Raw genomic sequence first — 27,042 nt, 5'->3', positions numbered from 1 at the left:
TCTGAGGTCCAAGTCAACTGCAACAGGCTCCAGTTCGCCATGAAGCTAATAGATGAATGGTGTCACTAATGTAGTCAGTAAGCACACAAGCAAGTGTCTGCTGTTGCTCTGATTCTGACCTTGACTTGATCCCCACTGATGAGATTAATGAGCATTTGGGGAGTCGCGTTTAATTGCCACATTCTGACCGCCGCGTAAGCAAGCGTCCATCACTGCCAGCATCTTCTATGGTCATCATTTCGAGTAGATGGCGGAAGGAGGATGCCGAAGGAGCTGCCGGCAACTTTGCATACACCGTCAACAGAATCTGCCTCTCCCGCGAGCTGATTTTATTCCGAGGCTTTTTTAACATCTGCGGTCTTACCGAGGGGAAAGAATAAGACGTGATCAGCGAGGCTAAGTTTAGCTCGAGTGACAGACCACATGGGGAGAGCGAGGGGGGCAAGCGGGATCAGAGGAGAAGTCAAAGCAAGCAGCAAAGGCTTCGGGTACTTACACAACACGCAGTCGCGGGCGCGTAAACCTGCAGCCGCAGTTCATTATCCCGCATGACCTCGTCTCAGCTTCTGTAAGCGCCGTCAATAAGATCACATTAGCGAAGTGCAAACCGCCACCAAGGTAGCCTTGTTTCAGATTAACCAACCACCTTGTGGATCTTTTTTGGAGATTGCTATGCAAGTTGCATACAACTCAACCAGTAGTCATCTGGAAGTCAACAGAGGTTTTTTTTTTTTTCCCCATTTCATTGAATGAGGGTCCAATGGAAGCTTTTCTCAGTAATCCTTCAATGTGGAGACTCATATAATGGAGTCTTTTCAGAGACCTAAGAATGTTTTTCCTTCTCCGCTATACTAACTATTAGGGGTGTGAATTGCCTAGTACCTGACGATTCGATTCGTATCACGATTCACAGGTCACGATTCGATTCGATACCGATTAATCCCGATACGAATTTATAACTCGATTGTTGCGATTTTTTTTCATTCAAATTTAGAAAATACTAATCAGTAAGCTTGTAGAGTGTAAGATTTATATGAAAATGTATTATTTATTTATCTGAAATTTCAGTCTTATAGAGGTTGTAATCTGTTTCATGTTTGAACAGCATTAAAATAAAATATTAAGGCTTAATGTTCCGTTCATATAACATTCTTCCATGCTCAAGGTGTGAATCCTAACCCGAAGTCAGACGTTTTGTTGAATATTTTTCCATTAAAAATGGAAGTTTAAAAATCGATTCACACACACACAAAAAAAAAAAAAAAAAAAAGGCAATGATAAGACGTTGAATCGGTAAGACTACCGAATGAACAATTCTGAGCTCTTAAAAAAAATAAAATAAATAAAATAAAAAATCGATTATTTTTTATTGAATCGATTCGAGAATCGCGCGAGGTAGTATCGCGATATATCGCAGAATCGATTTTTTTTTTTTTAACACCCCTACTAACTAGACAGGTTAGATGAGAAAGATTAGAAAAGATTCAGTAGAACCCAGAACTGTAACCTCCGCCAAGGACAAACAACACAAAAAATTCAGACCAGCACCCGATTGTTGACCTTTGCAACAGAGGTGATGGAGGAAATGCTAAAAGACAACAGTTTCCACAACTGCCTTACAGTCAGGAGAAATAAGCCAGGGTTCAAATCTTACATTGAACATCTTCATGTGGGTTTGTGCCGGATACTCTGGCACAGATTTTTGATTGAACTCTAAATTGTCCATAGGTGTCAACTTGAATGGTTAATTGTGCTCCACAGTTGGCTGACAACCAGACCAAGGCGTATCCTGCATCTCCTAACCAATACCCATAAACACTGTGTACAAGAAGGCAATGAATCAATCGTATTTCCACAAAAAGCTCATCTCCTTCAATATGTTGGAGATCTTCTACCAGCCTGCGGTGGCAAGAGTCATATACTTTTCTGTTGTCTGCTGGAGAAGCATCATCAGTGCCAGTGACACAAAAAAAATCAATAAAGTCATTAAGAGCCTGATGGCACCATGAGAGTGAAGATGGAAAGTTTTGAATCAGTGAGGGGCCAGCGATCACATCTCTCAAATTGAATATACTGTTTTCTAGGTGAGTTATAGGCCCTTAAAATTGTCATCACTTTTCTCTCCCTGGTGATACTTCCCCATCTTTATAGACTGACTTACTGGGACTGACTTACTGAGTCCCTTTTATAGCTTCTTTATGGTAAATGTTTATTAGTCTGAGAAGCTATGAAACTGCAAAATTTACTTGTCCAACTCCACCTCATTTGGCATCTCAACGTCACCTGCCCGGTGCCCTTTGTGTGTTTCTACACAAAGGGAGGAAGTGACAGGGTGACCACAGCTCAAAACAACCAAACCACTACCAAAAAAAAAAAAAAGTACAAAGATCAGCAGGAAAGAAGACCAAAAAAAGTAAAGACAGGCAAGCAAGCTGGGGGTTCTCATGCAGACTGGAGCTATTCAGCTGTTTGCTGGTCCGAGGGAGGAATCCGATTGTAAAAACCCTCCCAGCCAAGGTGACGCTCCAGAAGCAGAGCTGACAGGTGTCTGTAGAACACACACGTGGTTTTGACGCACACTTTCTCACTCTACCAAGGCCATGTCACCCTTGTGTGCGCTGACGTGTTGATGTCGCCGCACTTTGCACTGTCTGGACTGCAAGTGGATCATAAAGTACATAAATATGCACGCCGGCTTATGCATTTGACTGACAGTAGCTGAAGTCAAGGTATAAATATATGAAAAAATGACGTCTGGCCTAGTCTGAAAAAAAGAGAGAGAAAAAAAAAACAGACTTATATTTGAACTTCTGCCAGCCAAATCTAAATTTACAGCATGAGGCCAACAAGGTGGAATGTGAGCCATCTTTGGTTACTCTTTAATCACGACACGTGCTACCTACTTACTGATTTTATGGAATTATGACGCTCAGTTGTCTATGTTAGGACTAGGAGACAAAGTAAACACGAAGTACAGTACCTGGAAGTCCGATACAAGAGCTGCAAAAATGTTTGCAGGGGTGGAACCCTGCTGAGAGGTGTTGTAATAATAAAATTTGGTGACCTAATAGAGCCACATGAGATGGGCACAATGTTACAAAGAGCTCTTAGTGAGATGCAACAGTATTGAAAAATATTGAAAACTATGCATTCATAGATAGATAGATAAAAACAATTGCTTATTGTGTGGGAAGTTAGTTAGTTAATTTTAAGTTAGTTTATTTAACAAACTAATGTGGAAAAACTGTTCACGGTACTGTGACAGATTCCATTGATTACTATTGAGTGACGTCAGCAAATCACGTCGTACTTATCAAATTCAAAAGGCACAAAAGCGGGCTTTGCGTTGCTGGGAGCACATGTAACAATACATTAAAGAAATAAATATGTATATCAACAAGCAAAATAGTTGTACTTACTCGGTTTAAAAGAACACAAGACGTCTGTGAACAGTCCTCTTGTTTGGGATTCGAAGACAAGATGCTAGCTTGGTTAGCCCATAGCAACTTGCAAGTTGCACCCAAGTTTAATAAAACAATATCGATATTTGTATGGAATTAGTCTACGTCCAAATAAGTCTGGCAGATGTGTAGAGACAGCCGGGGAAAGAAAGCGGGCGTTATGTGAAGTAAAAAAACGACGGATGCTTCCAGTCAACAATGTCCCGCAGCGCAGTCCGTTACTTCTTCATCCAAAGCCGGAGACTGTGCGTGATGTTGGGCTTTCGAAACCGAACGATGCGTTCCTTCGGTGGAATTCGAGAGAAGCAAAAACCGTATTGCAAAATAACAAGCAAACAAAATGAGTGAGAAGCTTGCAATAAAATTCAAATTTTCCAGTGTAAACACTCGACTAGCGCACCAAGCACTAGCACCACTAGCGACCCCTCCGGAGGAGGACTCCCACTCCCGACATCCTCCCCGACCTCAACTGTGACGGGGCGGAGCGTGTCTGTCATCGGCAACACACGGACTCCTTTTTACCGAGAAAAGCTGGGACTGGAAAAAATAATTAAGAGATAATAAAACAATCGACGTTTTCCAAATTTTGTTTTCACGGGACCTTCCCGGTTGCCGTCGACATGACGTCATTTGAATTGCTGAAGAGTTAAACGTTCACAAAAAGTGTTCATGGGGATGTTTATGAGTGTTTTAAGGGTTCTAATTTGCACTTGTTTAAACTCAATATTGTTTGTTATAAGTCATATACCTAATGACATCTTTATCACGGCGAACTGCTGTTGTCTACTGTAACCACGCGAGGATGACCTCATTGAGACGAACCAAGTCAAACTGTAATTGTCTATTTAGACCACTAGAGGGAAGCATTTTAACTTACTTTTCCGAGGTGCTCCTCTTTTTTTTTTTCTTTTTTCTTTTTTTTATCATAATAATAACCGATGAGTGTGAGGAAACTGATTTCCGAAGGTACCTGAAGGCAACACCTGACAGCTACAGCACTGAACTGTACCTTCAAAACAATCGATAGATTAGATTAGAGAGATAGATAGATAGATAGATAGATAGATAGATAGATAGATAGATAGACAGACAGACAGACAGACAGACAGACAGACAGACAGACAGACAGATAGATAGATAGATAGATAGATAGATAGATAGATAGATAGATAGATAGATAGATAGATAGATAGATAGATAGATAGATAGATAGATAGGTAGATAGATAGTGACATATTATCACATTACACTTCCTTGTTCTATTTATTAAGGGTCTCCAACCTTTTACACTTAAAAGTTCAATAGAATTATCTCCATCATTTGACTGGTAAAATAAAAAAAATCAGGCCAATTCATTATTTTGTAACTTAAAATGTGTATTTGTTTGATTCTGTAGACACAATAAATAGCCATATCTTGCCCACGATTGACAAATAATTGTTCACGGTTGACACAACAACAAAGCGATCAAAATGGCGGACAGTATGAGTGGTTAGCACGGTTGCCTCACAGCAAAAAAAAAAATAAAAAAAAATAAAAAATAAAAAATAAAAAAATAAAAAGCTTCTTGGTTTTAAAAGCTGAACTTTGGCCTTTGTGTGTGGTGTTTGCATGTTCAACCAAGTCAAAATGTTTGTTTTTTTAAAATAACACACACACAAAAGCACATTTGTTGGGGTACTCGAGTACCAGAAGAACAATGTAGCAGGAGCCCTCTTGCCTTCCCAATGAAACCTAACACCAGACGCAAGTGACATGAGGGGCCGTTAAAGAGCTACTGTAAATGGCGTGTTTTTGTCCAACCGCTACCACCCCCCGTTGTGCTCGTTCACAGGGGAACGCTGGACACTGCTCAGATTTGCTCCATAAGCACTAAATTATTCAAAAAGTGTAACTTAAGATCCTCCTTTCAGTCCTGTTGAATGATGTAACACAAGAAGCTTGCCGCTTTGGATGATTTCATAATACAAAAAAAAAAAAAGAAGAATGTTTTATTTGTGTATTTGACAGGTGAAAATAGCCTTGGCGGAGGTCCGTACGTCCCCCCTTGTACACTTTGCTTGTAATTGCTTGATGCTGTATTTACATATTGCATATCATCGAGGCTGCTCCATGCCATATGTCGTCTTTATTAGCCACACAACAAGGGTTAATAATGTCACGCCGAATCCAGTCGGCGCCTCCCACCATGCTGTCCTCCCTGCATGACATCCATCCCGACATCCGACATGCCAGCCCTTCTTTTCTGCATCCTCCCTTCCTCCCATTTAACCCACCCTATGGAAAGCCGATATCCTTGATATCCAGATACTAATACGCTATTTGTAAGACAATTCGGCGCACTGGTAGAACAACAAGGGTGCACTAAGTAACGTAACGTTTTCTCCACTACTGGATGACATTTTTACACTCTAGTTGAGGGGTGTCAAACTCAAGTTAGCTCAGGGGCCGCATGGAGGAAAATATATTAGCAAGTGGGCCGCATCGGGAAAATAACGGTGTATAATTTAAAAAACGATTGCCGTCATTTATACGCAGATTTGTGGACCAGCCCTAAATTACGGAGCTCAACTGTAATCATGTTGTTCCGAAAAATAATGCAAATGGAACTGCTCTAGTTGGACAGCTACGTTGCTACTAGTTAGCAAGACTGCTAACGAGACAGCTACATGCCACAGCTACATGGCACCAAAAATAGCCACCAGAGGGTGCTAGAACAGACGTGCTGCTTTTAACATCGTGACATGAGGACGACGATATATTGTGGCAGCTTTAATATCGTGATATCACGATATCGTTACATCCCTAATGTTAACTAGTATAATTTTATAATGCTTAAACAGTTCCGACCTGATTTCTGTCTTCGTGTTCCACTCATACTTTCACACTAACTGCAGATTTCTAGCATAGCATGCATGTCACCCACCACCATCATCATCACACGTGACAGCAGTGACATGCTTTGGTGTCAATGTCAAGCCATTCCCCAGCAATGATAACGTTTATTACCCGGCGCCTATGGCTCAACACAAATTGAAGGCGTACCCTTCACAAGGGTGAACGGAAAAGATTTGTGTCTCATTTGCATATATTGTTACGAGCAAGCCAATCAGAAGTAAGTTAGAGGAGTCCCTGTGTTTCTTTGTCAAACGACATCAAGGAATCAGAATTTTATACACTAATTTATACAAACAAACAAACAAACAAACTCGTTGATATTACGGTAGCAAATATGGTTTTCAAAACCATGATGACCCGGGGTAGGACTACCTGAGTGTCACTAATAAAGTGACAGAACCAAGAGTATGTTGGCAAAAAAAAAAAAAAAAAAAGCAAGCGACTGTAAACAAAAGAAACATTGTGAATTTGCAAATGTCGAATCACTCGCCATCCAAAGCAAGCCTGTTCTTTCATGTCCCGTGTTTGCGGGGCCGGCTGCCCGCCATCGTAACTTCCTCCAGCTTGATGATGTCATAAACTACGCTCGTTTATTAAAAATTCAACACGGTGCTTGGTCTTTATTAGCTCGACTGATCCTGACATTTTACAGACTCCATTAAAATAAGTCTGATGGTGTCATTAGGCCGAGCATCCCCGGGTTTCATATCATCTCCCCCACGGGGGTTCGGGGGGGACATTACACTGATTTGTGAGAAAATGATGTTTAATAATATGGATATTTCACGACATGAGCTCATGATTGTTTATTAATTATTTATCACGGCTAAGCAGGCAGCTACCTCATGTGTCAATACATTAGGTACACCGGCGCAATGCATCTTTTACTCGGCAATATTCAACGGATTTATCACGTCTGCGCGGTTTCTGTAGCGCAACGATGCGTCGAAATACAAATAAATGTCCGGCCGCATCGTTCGATAAAACCGTTGACATTTGAGCGGCGCCGGATGGGTCCACAAAAGAACTTCATAAGGAACGCTGTAAACAAGTAATTAAAATCGAGGAGGGCTACATTGATGGCACCTTGTAAAGAACAGTAAAGTATATGAGGGGAGAAAAAAAGAGGAAGCAGCCAGATCATAAAGATGGCGAACGAGAGGAAACCGAGCGGGGAAAGAGCGCGAGTGAAAGTGTGTTTGGGAGACATGGGAGGAAATGCACAGTAAATGGGAGTGATGATGGCGTATAATGCATAAAAAATGGATCAGAAATGAAGGGGGGGGGGGGGGTGGAGGATGATGTCGAGGGCGGGAGGAGCTTGTGGCTGGCTGATGAAAGGAAAGAAAAAGCAGCACACAAAAGCCTAAATAGCATCTTGGAGCCGAAACGCTTGACCTCCGCCAAGGTCGGACGATTGCATTGCGAGTCCCCAGATCATCCCAGGTGTTTTTTAGCCATTCGTTTACGACAACGCTCGTCTCATGAGTGTCACAGGTCAGCTGGAGTCAAGGTTATTATTAAACTTTAACGAAATAACTCAAATTGAAGCAACATTGTCACGATTTGGGTTGGGTTGATTTTGTTACTTTTGTCATGCATCGGGTTTTATTTTGGCTTAGTTTGATTTTGTCCACGTTTCTTTAAGTTCAGTCACAATCTGTGTTTTGCGTTGTTTTCCTTGTTGTTTCCTTATTCAGTTAATAAATCCATGATAATCTACAATAAAACTAATAATAATAATAATAATAATAATAATAATAATAAATAAAAACAAAGCAATACTAAAGACATATCAATAAAAAATTACAAAAATATAATAAAGAAATGATAATAAAACTACAAAATAATAATTCATAACATTACAGTAAAAATAATATAAATACATAATAAAATATATAAATATATATATTTTATATAGAAATATACATAAAATAATAATAATAATAATAAATAAAAACTAAATAATTGTTAGGGTCTGGGTTTTAGTTTGGGTTTTTCTTTGTAATGTTTTCCTTGTGTCTCTAGTTCTGTCAATGTCTTATGTCCACCTGTGCTCGTTTTCCCGTTCCCTTGTGTTTGTCCAATCAGCTCCCCAAGCCACTTGTGTAGTGTCCAGGTGTCTCTTGTTATCTCGTTAGTATGTGTATTTAGTTCCCTGCTTTCGTTCAGTCCTGGTCGAGTCTTTGTTGTTGTTGTTGTCCTGTCGTCGCCACAGCTTGTTTCCCTGAGCCTCTGAGTCCTGCCCGTTTAGGTTACATCTAGTAAGTTTAGTTCCCAGCTTTAGTTTGCACTTTGTATGTTCTTTTGCACTTTGTTTGTTTATGTGTTAAATTAAAATATGTTTAAGAGCACCCCTGCCACGCCTTTCCTTGCTTCCCTCCACTTGGGTCCACAATCTCCCGCAAACCCTAACAGAAAGACTCGACCAGCAATGGACCCGGAGGGGGCAATGGTGCAAATCCACCACAACGGCCTTTCTACGGAAGCTAAGTTAGATGACATCGTGCGGTGTCTAGCTTCTGCCAGGGAGGCATGGATTCGCGCCCTCCAGTCTCTCCCTGATCCAGTCCTGGCGGCGCAAGGCCAGCGGCCGCCACCCGCACCAGCTTCAGATCCGGCGGCACAAGGCCAGCGGCCGCCACCCGCTCCCGCTCCAGTTCCGGCGGCGCAAGGCCAGCGGCCGCCACCCGCTCCAGCTCCAGTTCCGGTGGCGCAAGGCCAGCGGCCGCCACCCGCACCAGCTCCAGTTCCGACGGTGCAAGGCCAGCGGCTGCCACCCGCCCCAGCTCCAGTTCCGGCGGCGCAAGGCCAGCGGCCGCCACCCGCACCAGCTCCAGTTCCGGCGGTGCAAGGCCAGCGGCCGCCACCCGCTCCCGCTCCAGTTCCGGCGGCGCAAGGCCAGCGGCCGCCACCCGCTCCAGCTCCAGTTCCGGCGGCGCAAGGCCAGCGGCCGCCACCCGCACCAGCTCCAGTTCCGGCGGTGCAAGGCCAGCGGCCGCCACCCGCTCCCGCTCCAGTTCCGGCGGCGCAAGGCCAGCGGCCGCCACCCGCTCCAGCTCCAGTTCCGGCGGTGCAAGGCCAGCGGCCGCCACCCGCTCCCGCTCCAGTTCCGGCGGCGCAAGGCCAGCGGCCGCCACCCGCTCCAGCTCCAGTTCCGGTGGCGCAGGGCCAGCGGCCGCCACCCACACCAGCTCCAGTTCCGACGGTGCAAGGCCAGCGGCTGCCACCCGCCCCAGCTCCAGTTCCGGCGGTGCAAGGCCAGCGGCCGCCACCCGCTCCCGCTCCAGTTCCGGCGGCGCAAGGCCAGCGGCCGCCACCCGCTCCAGCTCCAGTTCCGGTGGCGCAAGGCCAGCGGCCGCCACCCGCACCAGCTCCAGTTCCGACGGTGCAAGGCCAGCGGCCTCCACCAGCTCCTGCTCCGGCGGCGCAAGGCCAGTGGCCGCCACCAGTTCCAGTTCTGGCGGCGCACGTAATGCGGCCGCCACCCGAGCCTGTTACGGCGGCGCAGGAAAAGCGGCCGCCACCACCCGCACCAGTTCCGGTGGTGCTCAACTGGCGGCCGGGACGCCCTCCTGACTGGCGATGCCCAGCATCGCTCATCTGGCGCCCAGGACGCCCTCCTGATTGCCCCTGATGGTGGACAGCGTTCCCGCCTCCATGCCCCTCTCTGCCCGCCCTCGTTTTGGGTCTTGTGTTTTTGGACATCTGGGATCTGTCTTTGGGAGAGGGGTACTGTTAGGGTCTGGGTTTTAGTTTGGGTTTTTCTTTGTAATGTTTTCCTTGTGTCTCTAGTTCTGTCAATGTCTTATGTCCACCTGTGCTCGTTTTCCCGTTCCCTTGTGTTTGTCCAATCAGCTCCCCAAGCCACTTGTGTAGTGTCCAGGTGTCTCTTGTTATCTCGTTAGTATGTGTATTTAGTTCCCTGCTTTCGTTCAGTCCTGGTCGAGTCTTTGTTGTTGTTGTTGTCCTGTCGTCGCCACAGCTTGTTTCCCTGAGCCTCTGAGTCCTGCCCGTTTAGGTTACATCTAGTAAGTTTAGTTCCCAGCTTTAGTTTGCACTTTGTATGTTCTTTTGCACTTTGTTTGTTTATGTGTTAAATTAAAATATGTTTAAGAGCACCCCTGCCACGCCTTTCCTTGCTTCCCTCCACTTGGGTCCACAATCTCCCGCAAACCCTAACAATAATATATATTAATAATAATAATTAAAAAAAAAAACTAAGTTCATGAGTCTTCTTTGCCTGAAGACTTCCGTCCATTTCCCTGCCACTCTTATGAGGTGCTCCCCCTAGTGGCCCACCAAGTTATTGCTTAATAAGTCATGAACACTGGAGTGGCTGTATATTAACTACAAATATCGCAATACTTGCGTAGACGTATATTTAACCTATCGGGAGACAAAGTATCAAAAATTATTGCGATATCGATATATATCGTCACACTCTTAGTTGGAATCTATGCAGGATACAATGAAATCTCAAGATCAATGCTCGAAATATGCAGTTTTGCGAGTCAAAATTTGCTTTTTCTAAAATATATATTTAGAATTCTGTTGAAATACTTTTTTAAAAGTATTTATTTGTATTTATTATTACAGATTCAAAAGACCACTGATGTTATTATTTATTTATTTATTTTTATATAAACAGAGGGATACCAACAATTTTTTTGTATTTTTACAAAACATGCCCCAAACAAGGGTGAACTTAAGTTTAACTCTCGATAATGCTCATGAATTTGCTAATGATGAGTGACACTCCCCCAGCTTCAGATAGTGAACATTTCAATAGTCGCCTACTTAATTCCCACTGGTAGCCTCTTTATGCAAGAAATACACATGTAAAGTCAAGGCCACCCTGGAGGCCGACACATACACACCCCTCCCTCCTCTTCTTCCTCCTCCTCCTCCTCCTCTTCTTCATCGTTGCTAATAGATTCCCACCCCCGTCAATTCCCTCCAAAGGGGGGCGGGGTCAGCAGAAGATTGCTTCACCCTAATCCCGCTTTGCCTTCCCCGCCGCACGTTTCCAAACGAGCCGCTCGCTCGTCTTGTCACACCTCGTTTGGACGCAAGACGACGCGCGTGATGTATGGCGCCACCCACGGGACACCCGCTCTAACCTTGCCGCCCACCCCCGTTATGCCCTCCAGGTCCCTTTTGGGTGCGAATGTGATCTGTGACACAAACGTTCACGCACACTCCCAGTGACAGCATCGAAGCAGATGGGTGGTAAAAATAAAGATGCCACCTCACACACGCTCCCAGGGTTTGGCTTCCATGCAGAGACACGTTTTTTTTTATACAGTTGTGACCAAATTTAGTTGAAAAATTCAGCTGTCAGTATGTGTGACCTCCGATTTTTAAGAAGTCAAGAGTTTCAAATGAGGGTGTTGCTTCCATACAGGCTCACAATTTTTAACAGCTGTTTACTAAATTCTGTTGAAAAATTCAGCTGTCAAAATGTGTGACCTCGGGTTTTAAAAGAGACGGGGGTTTAAAAGTAAGGTTTAAAAAGGAGGATTTGGCTTCTATGCACGGTCACGATTTTTTACAGCTGTCACAACATTGAATTGAAAAATTCAGCTGTCAGAATGTGTGACTTTAGGTTTTAAAGGGGTCAGGGTTTTAAAGTGAGTTTTCAAAGGTGGGTTTGGCTTTCATGCAGAGGCATGAACTTTACCAGATGTTACAAAATTGAGTTGAAAAATTTAGCTGTCAGAATGTGTGACCTCGGGTTTTCAAGTAAGGTTAAAGGGAGAATTTGGCTTTCATGCAAGATCATAATTTTTTTTTTTTTTTAATATAGTTGTTAAAAATCAAATTTTAAAATTCAGCTGTCAGAATGTGTGATATTGGGTTTGAAAGGAGACAGGGTTTAAAACTAAGGTTAAAAGGAGAATTTGGCTTCCATGCACGATCACAACTATTTTTTTTTTAAATAGAGTTGTCACAAAATCAAATTTAACAATTTAGCTGTCAGAATGTGTGACTTTAGGTTGTAAGGAGTCGGAGTTTTAAAGTAAGTTCTCAAAGGTGGGTTTGTCTTTCATACAGACTGACAATTTTTAACAGTTGTTACGGAAATTAAGTTGAAAAATTCAGCTGTCAGAATGTGTGGCTTGGTGTTTTAAAGGAGACAGGGTTTAAAAGTAAGCTTACAAAGGAGGATTGGGCTTCCATGCATGATTACAATTTTTTAGTTGTCACCAAATTGAATTGAAAAATTCAGCTGTCAGAATGTGTGACTTTAAAGTCCATTTTAAAGTGAATTTTCATAGGTGTGTTTCGCTTTCATGCATGATTTTTACCAGTTACAAAATTGAGTTGAAAAAAAAAAATCAGCAGTCAGAATGTGTGATCTCTGGTTTTAAAGGAGTCACTGTTTCAAAGGAGGGTTTGTCTTCCATGCAGGGTCACAATTTTTTAACAGTTGTCACAAAATTGAGCTGAAAATTTCAGAAAAGAAGCCCCTTGAAAGTTATTTTTGAATAGGATGCACCCCACCCCAGACACCCGCTTCTCCTGCATTATATATAGCATGTAAGCGCCCATCAATAATAGATGAAAAGACTGCTTTTGCTGCAATTATGACAAGCGAGATTTAACATCTCCGCCCTGGCAGATAGGCGACTGCATGTATGGCCATTAATTATTGAATGGACACAAGAAGGGCGGGTGGGGGCTGCAGTAAAGAGGGTGATCAAAGAAAATATTGAGGCCAGTGGTAAAAAGCGAGAGGAAGCATGTCCATCATTTTCTGCTCCGCGTGAGGCAAAGTTAATGCGAACCCTTGCATACCCGTTGTATATACTCCCATTAAAATTAAGCATTCAGGGTCCACTTGATTACCAAATATGCACATAGTGCGATATACGTTCCATATCACATATCCTTTGCATGCGCATATTAATCTCGCCAAGGTTAATCACCAGCCAGTCATCAAACGCACTCGCTGCTCATATCTGCCGCTGCCAGACTGCCGACTTTCAACAACTTCTCAGTACAAAGTGGGCCAGCCAATAGCGAGCCGTCCAGAGCGGAAGACTTTGAAGGCGAGTCCAGCCGCACCGCAAAGGGCCCTCCATTAAAAAAAAAAAAAAAAAAAAAAGAGAGCAGTTGTGGACGCATTTATTCATAGCTCATAGATTCTCGAAAATTCCACTTGAAAGCCACAGACGACAGGCAATATTCCCCAAGTGTGTTTATGGGGGTCCCATTCAGAGTGACCTCAATAGGCCTGCGCTGGAGTACCTGCTCAATGAGGCTCCGTCGTGAGGGAGTGGAGGGGAGGGTGGGGGGTGGGGGGGCGGAGTCCGGACAGAAAAAGTGTCAGGCCTTGTATGTTCCTGGTGATATTGATTCAAGAGAGTGACGCTCACCTTTTGCGTGGAGAGCGGCTGCATGAGCTGAAGGACCCCGACACCCTCAACCCCCACAACTTGAGAGTCGCACTTCATCTATATAGGCACAGGACGGAAAGCTCCCAATATGGCCGCCGCCCAGTATAGAAAAGCTCTTAGCGGTCGCTCTGATGTCTTGTCTGCCGTATTTCCTCCTCATCACAATGACACCAATAGAAATTGTTGGCTCTGGAAATAAAGTGCGGAACAATTTGTCATATTAAAGCCATTTTTTTGGTTCAAACAAAGCTTTTCCAAGCAATCCCAAAATTCACCTATGCTAGGTTAAACGTTCCCAATATTGGAAATGTTGTTGATTTCAATGTGCAGGTTTCAAATTAGTTTTGAAAGCCACACACTCGCACACAACACATTTGCATAAAATCCATAAAATGTCTGATGGGCTCTTTTTTGCATTTAAACATGTTCAATTAGAGGCAGCGGGAGCGCCGCGATCATTCGCAGCGATAACAGGCCCAAAGTCAGCGTCACCTCTAAAAACATGTCCGCCTCGCAGCCCCGCCTCCTACAGATGTTATCGGGAGAATTCACTTTTTTTTTTTTTTTTTTTTAAACAATGCCGCTTTGCACATCAAATAGGGCCTTCGCCGTTTTCATTCTCTTCCCCTGCATGCATCCGGTGACCTCATCATCAACACACGAGCCTTTACAAATTGCGAGTGTTCGCCACCGCGCGAGGGAAGAGGACAAGGAAGACTCGGGTGACATTGACGTATGCAGCTGCCTAACTGGACCGATATCTCGTGGAACGTTCATCCAAGCAAGATGGAATGAAGTAAAAAAAATAAATAAATAAATAAATAAATAAAGCACTTACTTTAATATTTTTAATTGCCATTTTTTATTAATTCAGTTAAATATGTATTATTTTAATAATAATAATAATTATTATTATTATTATATAAAAATTATTCATTTTATAAAAGTTGAAAATCCCCAATATTGAGAGACTTCGATGTTTTGCCTCAACCAGAAGCTTTAAAAATTATTCAAATATTCACAGCTAAAAGAAGCATTTTTGTCACTGGCACAACAGTAGTGGAATGCAGTTAGCTCGCTAGCTATATGCATCTTCGGATACCAAACCGGAATGGCCACTTTAGAGCGCCCCGTTGTGGGCTATGAGTGCGTGCACGGCACTGAGAAAAAGGTGGAAATGCGAGGATGGGAGATTTTGTTGTTGTTTTAAAGTCTGACTTACGAGCCAACATGTGAATCGGGGTTTCAGGTTGCCGTGGTGGCATTAGAGTGCCACGTTGTCACAGAGAGCCGGCAAGGATAAATTCCAGGAGCTGGAGGCTTTTACGCTGATATATTTTTGCAGCTCAAACTTGTAGTGAAGTGTAGACATCATGATTCAAGACGACCTAGCATCCATTTTTCAAGGTCGTAGTAGTTGTATTTAATTCAAAGTTAAAAATATTTACAGTATTTTCAATTAGGGACTTTTGCAGAGTCAAGATTTGTTCTGTTCCATTATTAGATCATTTCACTTACATTAACTCATTAGCTCCCAAAACGTCATATTTTAAATGTTTTAAGTGTCCCAAAGACGTACGTATACGTTTTTTGTTGGGGGGGGGGGGGGGGGGGGTTATGCCAGAGCATAGAGAAGGCTTTGATGCAGTATCTCTATTGCAGAAAATGGTTGAGTGGCAGCAGAGTATAAGAGATCAACCAGGCCATGTTAAAACAAGCTGATTTCCCCACAGTTCTAAGCAGAATTGTGAAAAACGATTAAACTTAGCTATGTTCTATTGCTAATTGCTGCACAGCGGAAACAGATAGCAATCTACTTTTTTTTTCCCTGATAAAAGAAGAGACTTTAATCTCTCTTTTGGTATGTTCCAGATTTTTATAGCAATAGAACATAATATTTCACGGGCCTTGAAAAATCAGTCAAAATCCAGGAAAACACTTTAGTGAAAATGGTTGGGAGTGAATGAGTTAATTACTATATCCCTAATTTAATTACTTTTTTCTTTCATCCCAGTTTTTGCAGTAAGGATCGCCGAGGAGTTATCTCCAAGAGCCTGCATGTGTGAAGAAGAAACAACAACCTGCCAGTCGCTCCTCCTCTTCCCTCCACTCCTCCTCCTCTTCACTCCACTTCCATCCCTCCTCCTCCTCCTCTCCCATCCCTCACTTGATGCCATCCCAGTGGCGGAGGAGAGAGCCTGCACGGCGGAGGAGAAGGTAAGACCGGATAACTTGTTTGGGGCTTGTTTATTGCATGCGCGCATGTCGAACGGCTCAATGAAAGTCTGACGGGAAAGACGGACAACGTCGCCAGGGTGCTCAACGTCAAGTCGCAACGCCAGCCGTCACCTTGTCAACCGTCCTCAATGGAAAGACAAGTCCGCACCATGCAACTTAATCCTTCCCTACATACAAACGACAGAAGGCAGATGGTCCGGGAAGCGAATAGGACGTGCGAATGGATACCACACGGCTTCCAACCTGTCCCTTTGGCTTCCTTCTGAGCAACAAACCAAGTGACTAAGAAGAAGAGGAATAAACAGCAGGGAGTTATGGAAAAGGAACGGGTTGGAGATGGTGGTGGGGGGGGGGATATATATTTAAATCTAAAAAGCCAGCGGGGCCATCAGAAGTGGTGAGCTGCAGTGTTTTAAGTGGACGGCGTGTGTATTTATAGAGGCCGCTGGTTAAGTTCACTAAGCTCCCGCTCTTGCACTCGCTCTCTCATTTTTGCCTTATGAAAATTCATCTGCCGAGCAGCCAAATGCATATTTCATCAGTGGCTCTACACATACACACACACACAATCTGTATGAAAGTCAATCAGCTTGTCCTTAAAACGTCAACCGACTTGACTGTTTGTTTTTTTCCTGATTCCCAACCGTCTTTCCCTCTTTACTTCCCTTCCCCTCTAATTACTCCAGAATCCAACAACATTCCTCCAGTTCCCTTCCTTTCTCCGTGCAAGAGTAATGAGCCACCGCCACCGCCGCCTCTTTTTGCGCGACTTTGTAGCTGCTAGAGTTTGGAATCCGGGAGCGTCCCGCAAGACTCGGGAGACGTGCGCGCGTCTGTGCCGCCGCCTCCGTGGGTTCTTCCTGTCGCGATTGTCATCGGATCTGCGGGGGCACGGCGCTAACATCTTGTTAGAGGCAAAGGCGCTGGTGTCGCTTTGCCGAGACGTCGGCACTTTGAACAAACGTGGGCCTCCCCGGGGAGGCGAAAAGTACACGCAGACCTGTAATCATCTCTCTCGTCTGTAAGCCAAGTAAACCGAGGCTCTGTGCACCTGCAACGGCACGGAAATAGATGCATGGAGCAGAATGGAAATGAGTTTTAGAGCCGTACATGATCATGGGAGGCCCAGGCGGGCTTGACAAACTCATTCATACTAGCGTAAGATTCGAAAAGGCTCTTCGGGAATACGCTAGAGCAGGATACCTCATTCCTAGTGCTCGAGAGCCAGAGTCCTGCAGTTTATAGATGTTTACGACCTCCAACAAAGCAGCAGGACTCTGGCACTTTGAGGACCGAGTTTGCCCACCTCTGCTCTGGATGGACAAAAAAGTCTTTGGTCACACCTCTTAATCACTCAGTTGACCAACCTAACCAATATCATTGGTGATCTTTCGGACCGTCTAGTCTGTTGTCTGGACTCAAGTCTCCCCAACATGACTTTTTCTAAACAATGGTCCTCGAGGACCGAGTTTGCCCACCTCTGCACTAGATGGACAAAAAGTCTTTGGACCCACCTCTTAATCACTCAGTTGACCACACCTTATCGATGTTATCGGGCCATTGTTTAGAGTCTTGATGGTGTGTTGGAGGACGTAAAAATCTACAACCTGCAGGACTCCGGCCCTCGGTGTTTCGACAAAAAAAAAAAAAAAAAAAGTCACCTTGGAGAGACTTGAGTCCAGGCAACAGACTACACATTCTGATAATCAACATTAATGTTGGTTGGGTTGATCGACTGAGTGATTAAGAGGTGTGTCCAAAAACTTTTTGTCCCTCTAGTGCAGAAGTGGGCAACCTCGGTCCTCAAGGGCCGGGGTCCTACAGGTTATAGATGTTTGCGTCCTCTAACACAACAGCAGGACCCTGGCCCTTCGAGGACCAAGTTTGCCCATCTCTGCACTGGATGGACACAAAAAGTCTTTGGTCACACCTCTTAATCACTCAGTTGACCAACCTAACCAAGGTGATCTTTCAGACTGTAGTCTGTTGTCTGGACTCAAGTCTCTCCAACGTGACTTTTTCATCTAAACACTGAGGGCCGGAGTCTTGCTGGTGTGTTGGAGGACGTAAACATCGATAAGGTGTGGTCAACTGAGTGATTAAGAGGTGGGTCCAAAGACTTTTTGTCCATCTAGTGCAGAGGTGGGCAAACTCGGTCCTGGAGGACTGGAGTCCTGCCGGGTTTTGGAAGTTTCCCTCTTCCAACACAAGCCGATTCCAATCAACAGGATCGTTATCAGGCTTATGCAGAGCTTGTTGAGCTGATCATATATCAGCTGTGTTGGAGAAGGGAAACATCCAAAACCTGCAGGACTGCGGTCCTCGAGGACCGAGTTTGCCTACCCCTGACTTAGTGTATCTGTACAGGATTTGAAATGACATCATCAACAACACTTCAGACCAAGCGCTGATGTGACGTGCCAGATTCCTTTTGTGTGTTTCCAGAACCGAGGGGCAATCAGACGAGGTGGCCGAGCAAACTGAAGAAACGGGAAAAATGCCACCTGCGTCGCTGTCCCGCCGTCTCGGCGCATTTCTAGTGCTGTTCTGGAGCACATCGTCATGGCCCTCGGCCCATTCGGCCTCAGCGCCTGAGAACGAGGTCACCGTCTGGCCCACCGCGTGGTTATCGGAAGGGAAGATCACCGCCGTGACGCTCCCTAAAGGTCGCACTCGCAGGTAGCGCAACAAGCATGATTACATTGTCTGTTTATGGCCTGTCATCAGTTTCTCAAGCCAACCTCGGTCCACAGGATGTACTTCACTCTGAGGAAGGCAACGGCCATGTCTGTGACCGTCAGCCCTTGTGACACCCCTATCGAGTGGAGCCTGGCTGCTCGCACCCTGACGGACAAACATCTGAAGAATCAGGAGTGTGAGTGGACCTCCAAACTTAAGCAACACCCACGTTCTATACCTTTTAACCTCATGAGGGTCACGGCTGAGCTGGAAAGAGGCAGGGTACACCCTGGACTGTTTGTTAGCCAATCAAAAGGCACGTACAGACAAACAACCATTCACACATACTTTTTGAATCTCCAATGAACCTGACATGCGAGTTTTTGGAAGCCAAGGTACGAGGGAAACACAAACGCAGGGTTAGCAACTCCAAACAGGAAGGCCTGAGTCTGAGTTTGAACCCAAAAACTCAATTTAGATTTAGCGTTAGCACTGGCGCTAAGGTCAGTGTTGGCAACTTGGAGACTTTCTCACTAAATCTGGCAACTTTCCAAAGCCTCTTGGAGACTTTTTTTTTGTGTGCGATTAGCGACAAATCTAGCAACTTTTTCTGGTGTTCTTTAGGGTTTCTTTTACTCACTTTTGGCCTCTCCCACAATGTTATTTCTCTCTCCCACAGTCCATTACAATTACATGCAAATTACCAATTATGCAAATTGGCAATGACGACATTTAGCAACTTATAGCGACTTTTAGGACAGCCAATAGCTACTTTCCTTACTGGGGAGTTAGCAACACTGGCTAAGGACATAGCTTGTGTTGCGTTAGCATTGTTGCTAAAGTTTCTGTTCAACGTCGTGTACCGTGTTTTGGTTGCAATAATCTGGTGGACAAACCAAGGCAGATCTTGTGTTGTGTTGAACTTAGCATTAGTGCTAAGCGTACTGTAGAGAGTTACGCTGTGCTTTTGAGTCTATACTATTAAGTGACATTTCACGACTGGCGGAAAAGAATGGGAGCGAAAACTCAATTGTTCCTGACCTCTGATGTAAGGATACATCTTAATATGAGAACCTGAGAGTACGGTACACTGAATCGACTCACCATTATTGACTGTTTCTGTTGTAAGAGCTCACATTCCAGGCTCCTTCTGCACATTCACAAGTCAGCCAAACACGCTTCTGCACATGGTAAAGTAACAAAAATGACATCATAAAATGATGCATGAATCATTCAGACTCTCCGTTGGCGGGTCCCCCGTTGCCGGTGTGAATTATTCACTTTGATTCTGTAACATTTGGAGAGAGATTTCTCCTCGCCTGTTTTACTTTTTCCGTTTATCAGTGACATCATTCAACTGAGGTTTGCGCACTTAAAAAAATTAATTGGTTTGTTGTTTAATTATTTGCTCTTTTTTCCCCCTTTTGAAAAATTGATTTTATATTTAATATTAATTTGACATCTGTCTGCAAATGTAGGACATCAACACCTAGAATTATTTTAGTATTTAATCATTTTATGAAACAAAAAGTTCCAGTAAATGTGTCAATACACTGGAGTTGTATTTTCCAATGCTCTAGGTGACTATGTGGTGCGCTAAATATAGCTTACAGTTTAACTTTATGATGTACTTTTTGATACTGAAACAAATATGATGGCAAATGTAACTTTATTTTTTTTTTTTTTACATGTTGACCATGTTGACTCTTTATATGGTACTTGTTGAAACAGTTTCTTCACTCATAAGTGGCAGGTACTCTAGAGACTCAAGTATTTGTATACAAATCATTAAAAATTTCCCAACTATGTTATCCACTACAGGAGTTTGCATGTTCTCCCCGTGCCCGCGTGGGTCTTCTCCGGGTACTCCGGTCTCCTCCCACATTCCAAAGACATGCATGGCAGGTTAATTGGGCGCTCCGAATTGTCCCTAGGTGTGCGTGTGAGTGTGGATGGTTGTTCGTCTCTGTGTGCCCTGCGATTGGTTGGCAACCAGTCCAGGGTGTCCCCCGCCTACTGCCCAGAGCCAGCTGAGATAGGCGCCAGCAGCCCCCGCGACCCTTGTGAGGAATAAGCGGTCAAGAAAATGGATGGATGGATGTTATCCACTACATTTAATTGATGTAAGATCATTCTTTATCCCCATAGGGAGCTCCAAAAAGAGCATGCCCGAGATGTGGTGGAGGGGTCCCGGCACCGAGGAGAAAATACACATTTTTTCCGGCAGTAAAGTGGACACCTACAGCGGTCCGGCATTTCCCCGTGCATCCATCTACATCCTTCGACTGCGCTCCAAGCGGCAGAGCAGCAGAGCCACAGTGTACCTCCACGAAGGCCCGGGCCCCTCGGGCTTTTTCCCAGCGATTCCGGCTGACCCCCGAGTGCACACGTTGGGCGTGGGGATGACGAGCGTCACCCTCAGCTGGACTCCCAGCACCTCGCTGGCTGGTCCCGCTCAGGACAAATACGACTACTGCGTCCTGGTTAACGCTGAGCGCAACTTGCCCAGCCTCTGCGCGGCCCGAGAGAGTGCCAGGGAGGAGAGGGATAAAAACCGAGAGAAGACGGAGAAGAAGAGGAGGGCGACGGCATGGCCCATCCTGAAGGAGTGGTGGTGGGAACAGTGGGAGGTGGACTTGGAGGAAAAGAGTCCATCTTCTAACGGGGATCTCCAGTGTGTCTGCGAGGGGACAGAGAGCGTCTGCACAGTCTCCGACCTCCTACCTGACACGCACTACTACTTTGACGTCTTCGCGAGGGACCGAGTACACGGGACCAGCGCCGCCTATGAGGGGACCGCCGCCCGGACCCACGGGGAAGCCAGGCCGGCCGTCACCGCGTTGCGGGAAGGCGAGCTGAGGTGGGTCACCTTCCATGACAGGGGCCCCAGATCCGAGCAGTTCTTCAGCTTCCGTCCTCGCGGTTCGCAGCAGAGCGGTCTGCTCACCGCGCAGAGCTGCGGAGGCGGCAGCAAATACAAGATCACCGTCTCGAGTAAAGGTCGTGTTCTCACCACCCGGGCCGTGAGCAAAGACTTGGTGCAGATTTGGCTCCAGGGAAGCTCGGTTTATCTCATCCACTTGGAGAGAGAAGGCAGCACCATGAGAGAGAGCTCCACTGCTGCTTTATCTGGTTCGGTCAAATTGCAGACCTCGTCTGCCTACCACCGAAAGGGCGTCCCATCCCTTCCGTCCACCTTGCAAGTCAAATCCTTCAACCGCTTACGTGGGTGCGACAGTGTCACCCTAGCCTGGATGGGCACCGAGGAGAGGAGCCTCTACTGCGTGTACCAACGGAAGCAGGATGGCCAACGTGACGAGGAGGACGCCCTCAACGCATCCTGCATGGGACCGGAATCCCGCTCGGATACCGAGAGGGTCCTCTGCAAGTATTTCCAGGAGCTGAACCCGAGGCGGGCCGTCACTACGGCTGTGATTGGGAACCTGGAGCCGGAGACCGCTTATGTGTTTGATGTCTATTTAATGAGACGCTGGGGGATCCCTATCAAGTATGCCAGCAAGAAAGTCAAGACCAGGAAGGAGTGCTGAGATGCCGCCCGCTGCAGGCGGATTGTGGAGTAAACTGTCAAGACTGACCATGAGAATGAAGCCATTTGACTGTTGTGGGGAAAATTCCCTTTCGGAGGGGCAATTGTTGGCCTGGCCCGCTCGTCTTCTTCTGAGGACGCGAGAAGAATCCGCACACCAGCAAACATTCTTATCATTCCTATTTAACATTTACAACAGAATGCTCACGCCGCTTTCTCATCGTCCATCGTGATAATGACGTGGCCGCCGTCCAAGTTGCTCGTTTTGTGCGCGAGTACAAAGGACAGATGAGGTTTGTGTTGTCAGAACACACAGGCAAAAAAAATAAAAAAAATAACAGAGACCGTGTGCCAAATATGCAACAGAAACAGATGGGGCAATAATTGGATGACATCTGAGACATGTGGGTGGGAAGGGGAGCGGCGGGGGACTGGGGTAGGGTGGGGGGATTTGTAGTGTATATTTCCGGTGCTGCTTATTGTATCAGCGCAGCAAGGAGTGCAATCTACAGATGCTTAGTTCAAAGTCAAAAGTGTGTATCTTTGTGTTGTGCTTTTCGCATGAAGCAATGGAGAAAAAAAAAAATACTTGTGACTATATCCTCATTGTCGTTGATGTATTCTTGTGCTGCTTCAAATGCGCCAATAAATACCGGGGTACGTCTACATTCTTGAATATAAACTTCCAATAGACATTTTCCACCATCACAAGTTTTTTCTTAACCATGTTTTTGCCTTTGTAGCACAGGAGCAGTCAACACTCGGAAGTACCCTGGTGGCTACTGTTTACAAACATAAAAGTGGTCTATTAAAATTACATTTGATTCACTTCTAGTTGAAACCTATGCTTGGATATAGCAATACCCCAAACACTATGCAACTGTCTCCGAGTAGCTGTGAGGATAGAAGATGCCAGGTAAACGTTAAGATCGTTGTAATATCATCAGTGGTCTGTCCATTATCTCATTTGACTGGTACATTTTGCTAGAAGTCCAGTAATTTTGTAAATTGAAACAATTTTGTGATGGAGAAAGGTAATAACTCACACTATTCATCTCTCTCTCTCTCTCTCTCTCTCTAACGTACACTTAAACCTCGGCTCCAAAACATGTATATGTTACAGTAATATCATTAGTACCAGTTGCCAAGGAGTAATAAAAGATAAATGTCAAATGTTACATGAAACTTGAATAATTTGTTACGTTTTGTTAGAATAATATTGTGACGTTTTCTTTCTCTGTCTTAAAAAACATCCTGTCACAACCAGATCTGTCGGATTGTTTGTTAAATAAAAAATAAATAATTAATTATTATTAATAATAATAATAATAATAATAATAATAATAATAATAATAATAATAATAAAAGGTAGAAATTTAAAAGAGAAAGTCTGATGATGAGAGAGAGAGAAAACAGGTCAGTCGCGTTCATCTGACGTCATACATCGTGTAACCAATAGAACACTACGTTTGAATATGACGTCAGCTCGTTCGTGCATTTCCGGATGTGTGAGACAAGCCAGCGCGCCAAAACTGTCAAGCAGCAACAAAAGCAAAACAGTACCGACTGGCCTGGTTAAAAAATACTTCTACTACTACTAATAATAATACGTCGGGCAAAGGCAAAACAAAGCGAAGCGAGGCAACGGCACGATGGGTTTGCTCGACCAGTGCCAGGAGCTGTTCAAGACGGCGAGCCTGTACGAAGTGCTGGGCATCACCAAGGAGGCGACCGAGGCGGAGATCCGCAGGAGCTACTACAAATTGTCGCTGAAGGTTCACCCAGACCGGGCCCCCGATGACCCGAAGGCCACTGAGAAGTTCCAGGTAACCTCGAATAAGCGTTAGCTGCAGGTAGCTTCGTGTAGCTACAAGAAAGATTGTTGATAATGGCTAGCTTCTCAGATTTGATATTTGATTAGCAGTTAAAACGGAACTGAGACATTTCGGAGTTTTGTAAGATGGAAATCTCTCAAGGTACACAAACCAAACAAAGTAAAAAAGTGGATTTTTTGCAGTCAGTGGCAACTCGCCACCTAACGTTATTTTGCCGTGAATCGCGCGTGACCTAAAAGTACAAATCGTGCCATAAATGTGCATCATCTTGTGGAATAATTGTTCGAGCGGTTGCAATAAACTGCAGGTGCGAGGGTTCGAATCTCCCCCCTTGCTTTCTATTTTATTTAAACAAAAAAAACTTTGTGGCAAAATAACCACTGTCAAATAAATACATTTTTACTCAACTCTTAGTTTTTGCATTGAACAAAAAAAAAGTCGGCCTTAGTGTTAAGTTCTGGTTGCAGAATATCCATCGTAGTCCCTGCTACACTTCAAAGTACTCCCATTATAATGTTAAGTGTTGTGTGTCCATCAAAAGTGAACAGTACCCATTAGTGTGCACGGCATTACAATAGAACCAAATCGATAACTGGACCTAATGGATTGAAGACGTCAATAAAACTTATTCTCACCTCCTTTTCCAAAACTTCCTCTTCCGCAGGTGTTGGGCAAGTTGTATGCAGTGCTGAGTGACAAGGAACAGCGAGCCGTATACGACGAGCAGGGCATTGTGGATGAGGAGTCGGACTGTTTGAGTCAGGATCACTGCTGGGAGGACTACTGGAGGCTGCTCTTCCCCAGGGTACGGATTGAAATTCATCGCGGCTACACCCAAGATGTCAGGCTGTTGAGAGATGTTTTTGACACGCTAGCAATCTGCTCTGTCCGTCCTCTAGATCACTAAGCAGGACATCCTTGATTTTGAGAAGCAATACAAAGGCTCCGACGAGGAGCGCAAAGACTTACTGCGGTTGTACGTGGAGCACCAGGGAGACATGGACGTCATCCTGACCTGCGTGCTGTGCGGCTCCCAGGAGGACGAGCCCAGGCTGGCGGACATCATCTGGGCCGCCATCAAGAACGGGGACGTGGAAGAGTTCCCCGCCTTCACGCAGGAGAGCAACAAGAAGAAGAGGGCTCGCAAGAAGAGGGTGAGAGTGCGCGACGCCAACACACGCGCACACAGGAATTCACATCCAATATCATAAATATGAGCTCCTCTCCAGGCGGACAGAGAGCGTAAAGAAGCAGAGGAGATGCAGAAAGAGATGGGGCTCGACCAGGAGGAGGACAGCCTCATGACGATGATCAAGGTAGGACACAAATTTGTACACGTTTACATAAAGTAACCGTCATTTGTTGTTATTCTGCAGAAAAGAAACACGTCCAGGGAGCAGGACTTCAATAGCTTCATGTCCAACCTGGAGGCCAAGTACTCCAAGAAAGGTGGAAAATCTTCAAAGAGGGCAAAGAAGTGAGGAACATTTGGACTCCCTAAGTTATGGATGTTTTTGTTTTTTGTTTTTTTCTCCACCAGTTCCAGATTGAGTGATTGTGGATGGCTTGTAGTTACGCCATGTTATCTTCATTGTTTAAATATGTTAATGTTCCTAAATGAAAGTGCATTTTATGTTGTGGATGTTGTCAGAGGACAATAAAGTTAATATTCTTGTACTTGCATTGGTTGAGTCGTTTTCTATACTTAAAACTAGTGTTAGTTTCGTCAACAAAAACTAAACAAAACTAATTTCGTCAACACACATTTTTCATCGGACTAAAACCCTTCGTTATTAATAACTGGGACTAAATCAGTATGCATTTTCGTCGACCAATGAAGACGAGACCAAAATGTCCTTCACTGCAAACTGGACTAAAATATATGGACATGTTAGTTCATGAACAAAAACGAGACGAAAATTATATGATTTTGTAAAATCTTGTCTCTGCTAATCTGTCACGTCTGTGACACTGTCATGTGACAGCACAAACACATGGGACAGACAAGCGGTGGATTCACGGTACAAGGTTAAAAAGTAAATTATAGTTAATAACTTAACATTAATCAAATGGCTATAAAATTCCAACAATAATGTTAATGCGACTGCTAACTAATGCTAATTTAGTAATTTACTAGCTCATAGCATGGAGCCATATTAACCACTTTAATTGTGTATCAAGTTGTTATTCATCAAAAAGATGAGAACATTTGACGTGAAAAAGTTATATTGAAGGTTCAATATAATCTGCTGACAAAAAATATGTATATATACAGGGGTAAAATGGTTGTCCTGACTAAAACTAGACTAAAACGTTGACAGTTTTTGTTGACTAAATCCAGAAGAATAAAATTAAATTTTCTTGGACTAAAATGCTAGATTTATAGGCAACTCAAAATGGACTAAATAAAAACGGGATAAGGTTGACTAGCTGATTAAAAAAAAAACACACAAAAAAAAAAACCTAACAAGCGTGACCGAGATTGGACGAAAACTGAGACGAAATTTAAACATAGCAGACAAAATTAACACTACTTAAAATTTAAACAGGGTACACAAATTTGGCCGAATTTGGCATTACATACCTGTGTGGCGAATACACAGTTGGCCTGAGCCACCGAATAATCGTAGAAACAGAATAATTATCAAATTAATACTGTAGTGTGTTGTCAACGCTTCAACGCTTCTCCCCCCCCCCCCCCCCCCCCCCATTTGGTAGTCTGGATGCCATATGGCACCATGTTGCCTCTCACAGGTCAGTCTTGGTACTACAACAGACCTGATTTGGGAGTTAAAGTGTGTGTGGTGTGCTGCCGCTGATTTTCCCTATCTTAAAAATTAAGATGTCAACATTTGGTGTGTGTGCGTGTGTGTCTGTTTGGAAGTGTTTTTTTAGAATAGCAGCCCTAAAAAGTTGCAATTCGGTCTCGCTGAGTGCGTTCTTGCTTAGATGAGATCATATGGTGCATTAAAATAAGCACA

General features: G+C 44.4%; 3 protein-coding genes and 1 long non-coding RNA gene across 15 annotated transcripts in view; 2 read left to right on the top strand and 2 right to left on the bottom strand.

Moving 5' to 3' along the window:
- The window catches only part of ccser2a (coiled-coil serine-rich protein 2a), a 46,896-nt gene extending 42,974 nt beyond the window's left edge, over nucleotides 1–3,922 (bottom strand). For all 12 annotated transcript variants that reach the window (XR_013278352.1, XR_013278351.1, XM_077494893.1 and 9 more), the window contains exon 1: nucleotides 3,420–3,922. The gene's annotated coding sequence lies outside the window, so the exon portion shown is untranslated. The remainder of the gene's footprint in view (nucleotides 1–3,419) is intronic.
- Nucleotides 3,923–13,477: 9,555 nt separating this feature from the next.
- LOC144001687 (uncharacterized) lies at nucleotides 13,478–26,747 on the bottom strand. The gene is made up of 4 exons (XR_013278545.1): nucleotides 26,646–26,747; nucleotides 25,031–25,169; nucleotides 24,697–24,908; nucleotides 13,478–13,951 (listed from the first exon to the last, which is right to left on the bottom strand). It is a non-coding gene; the product is annotated as an uncharacterized LOC144001687 (long non-coding RNA).
- On the top strand, nucleotides 15,908–22,620 carry ndnfl (neuron-derived neurotrophic factor, like). Its single transcript, XM_077496211.1, has 4 exons — nucleotides 15,908–15,979; nucleotides 18,446–18,679; nucleotides 18,754–18,875; nucleotides 20,828–22,620. Exons 1-4 carry the CDS (start codon nucleotides 15,933–15,935, stop codon nucleotides 22,225–22,227), a joined length of 1,803 nt encoding a protein of 600 aa, XP_077352337.1. The 5' UTR covers nucleotides 15,908–15,932; the 3' UTR covers nucleotides 22,228–22,620.
- On the top strand, nucleotides 23,732–25,738 carry dnajc9 (DnaJ (Hsp40) homolog, subfamily C, member 9). Its single transcript, XM_077496212.1, has 5 exons — nucleotides 23,732–24,052; nucleotides 24,726–24,866; nucleotides 24,961–25,215; nucleotides 25,291–25,377; nucleotides 25,438–25,738. The coding sequence occupies exons 1-5, from the start codon at nucleotides 23,879–23,881 to the stop codon at nucleotides 25,540–25,542; spliced, it is 762 nt and encodes a 253-aa protein (XP_077352338.1). The 5' UTR covers nucleotides 23,732–23,878; the 3' UTR covers nucleotides 25,543–25,738.
- Nucleotides 26,748–27,042: the final 295 nt, after the last annotated feature.

Source organism: Festucalex cinctus, chromosome 14 (genome assembly GCF_051991245.1).
Source record: "Festucalex cinctus isolate MCC-2025b chromosome 14, RoL_Fcin_1.0, whole genome shotgun sequence".
In the NCBI taxonomy this organism is placed as follows: domain Eukaryota; kingdom Metazoa; phylum Chordata; class Actinopteri; order Syngnathiformes; family Syngnathidae; genus Festucalex; species Festucalex cinctus.
This window is presented reverse-complemented; position numbering and strand designations above follow the sequence as displayed.

Coding starts and splice junctions, on each gene's coding strand:
- ndnfl (XM_077496211.1), top strand. CDS start 15,933: ATGCCATCCCAGTGGCGGAGGAGAGAGCCTGCACGGCGGAGGAGAAG. Junction 15,980..18,445: donor CCTGCACGGCGGAGGAGAAG/GTAAGACCGGAT, acceptor GTGTGTTTCCAG/AACCGAGGGGCAATCAGACG. Junction 18,876..20,827: donor ACATCTGAAGAATCAGGAGT/GTGAGTGGACCT, acceptor TTATCCCCATAG/GGAGCTCCAAAAAGAGCATG.
- dnajc9 (XM_077496212.1), top strand. CDS start 23,879: ATGGGTTTGCTCGACCAGTGCCAGGAGCTGTTCAAGACGGCGAGCCTG. Junction 24,867..24,960: donor GGAGGCTGCTCTTCCCCAGG/GTACGGATTGAA, acceptor TCCGTCCTCTAG/ATCACTAAGCAGGACATCCT. Junction 25,378..25,437: donor GCCTCATGACGATGATCAAG/GTAGGACACAAA, acceptor GTTATTCTGCAG/AAAAGAAACACGTCCAGGGA.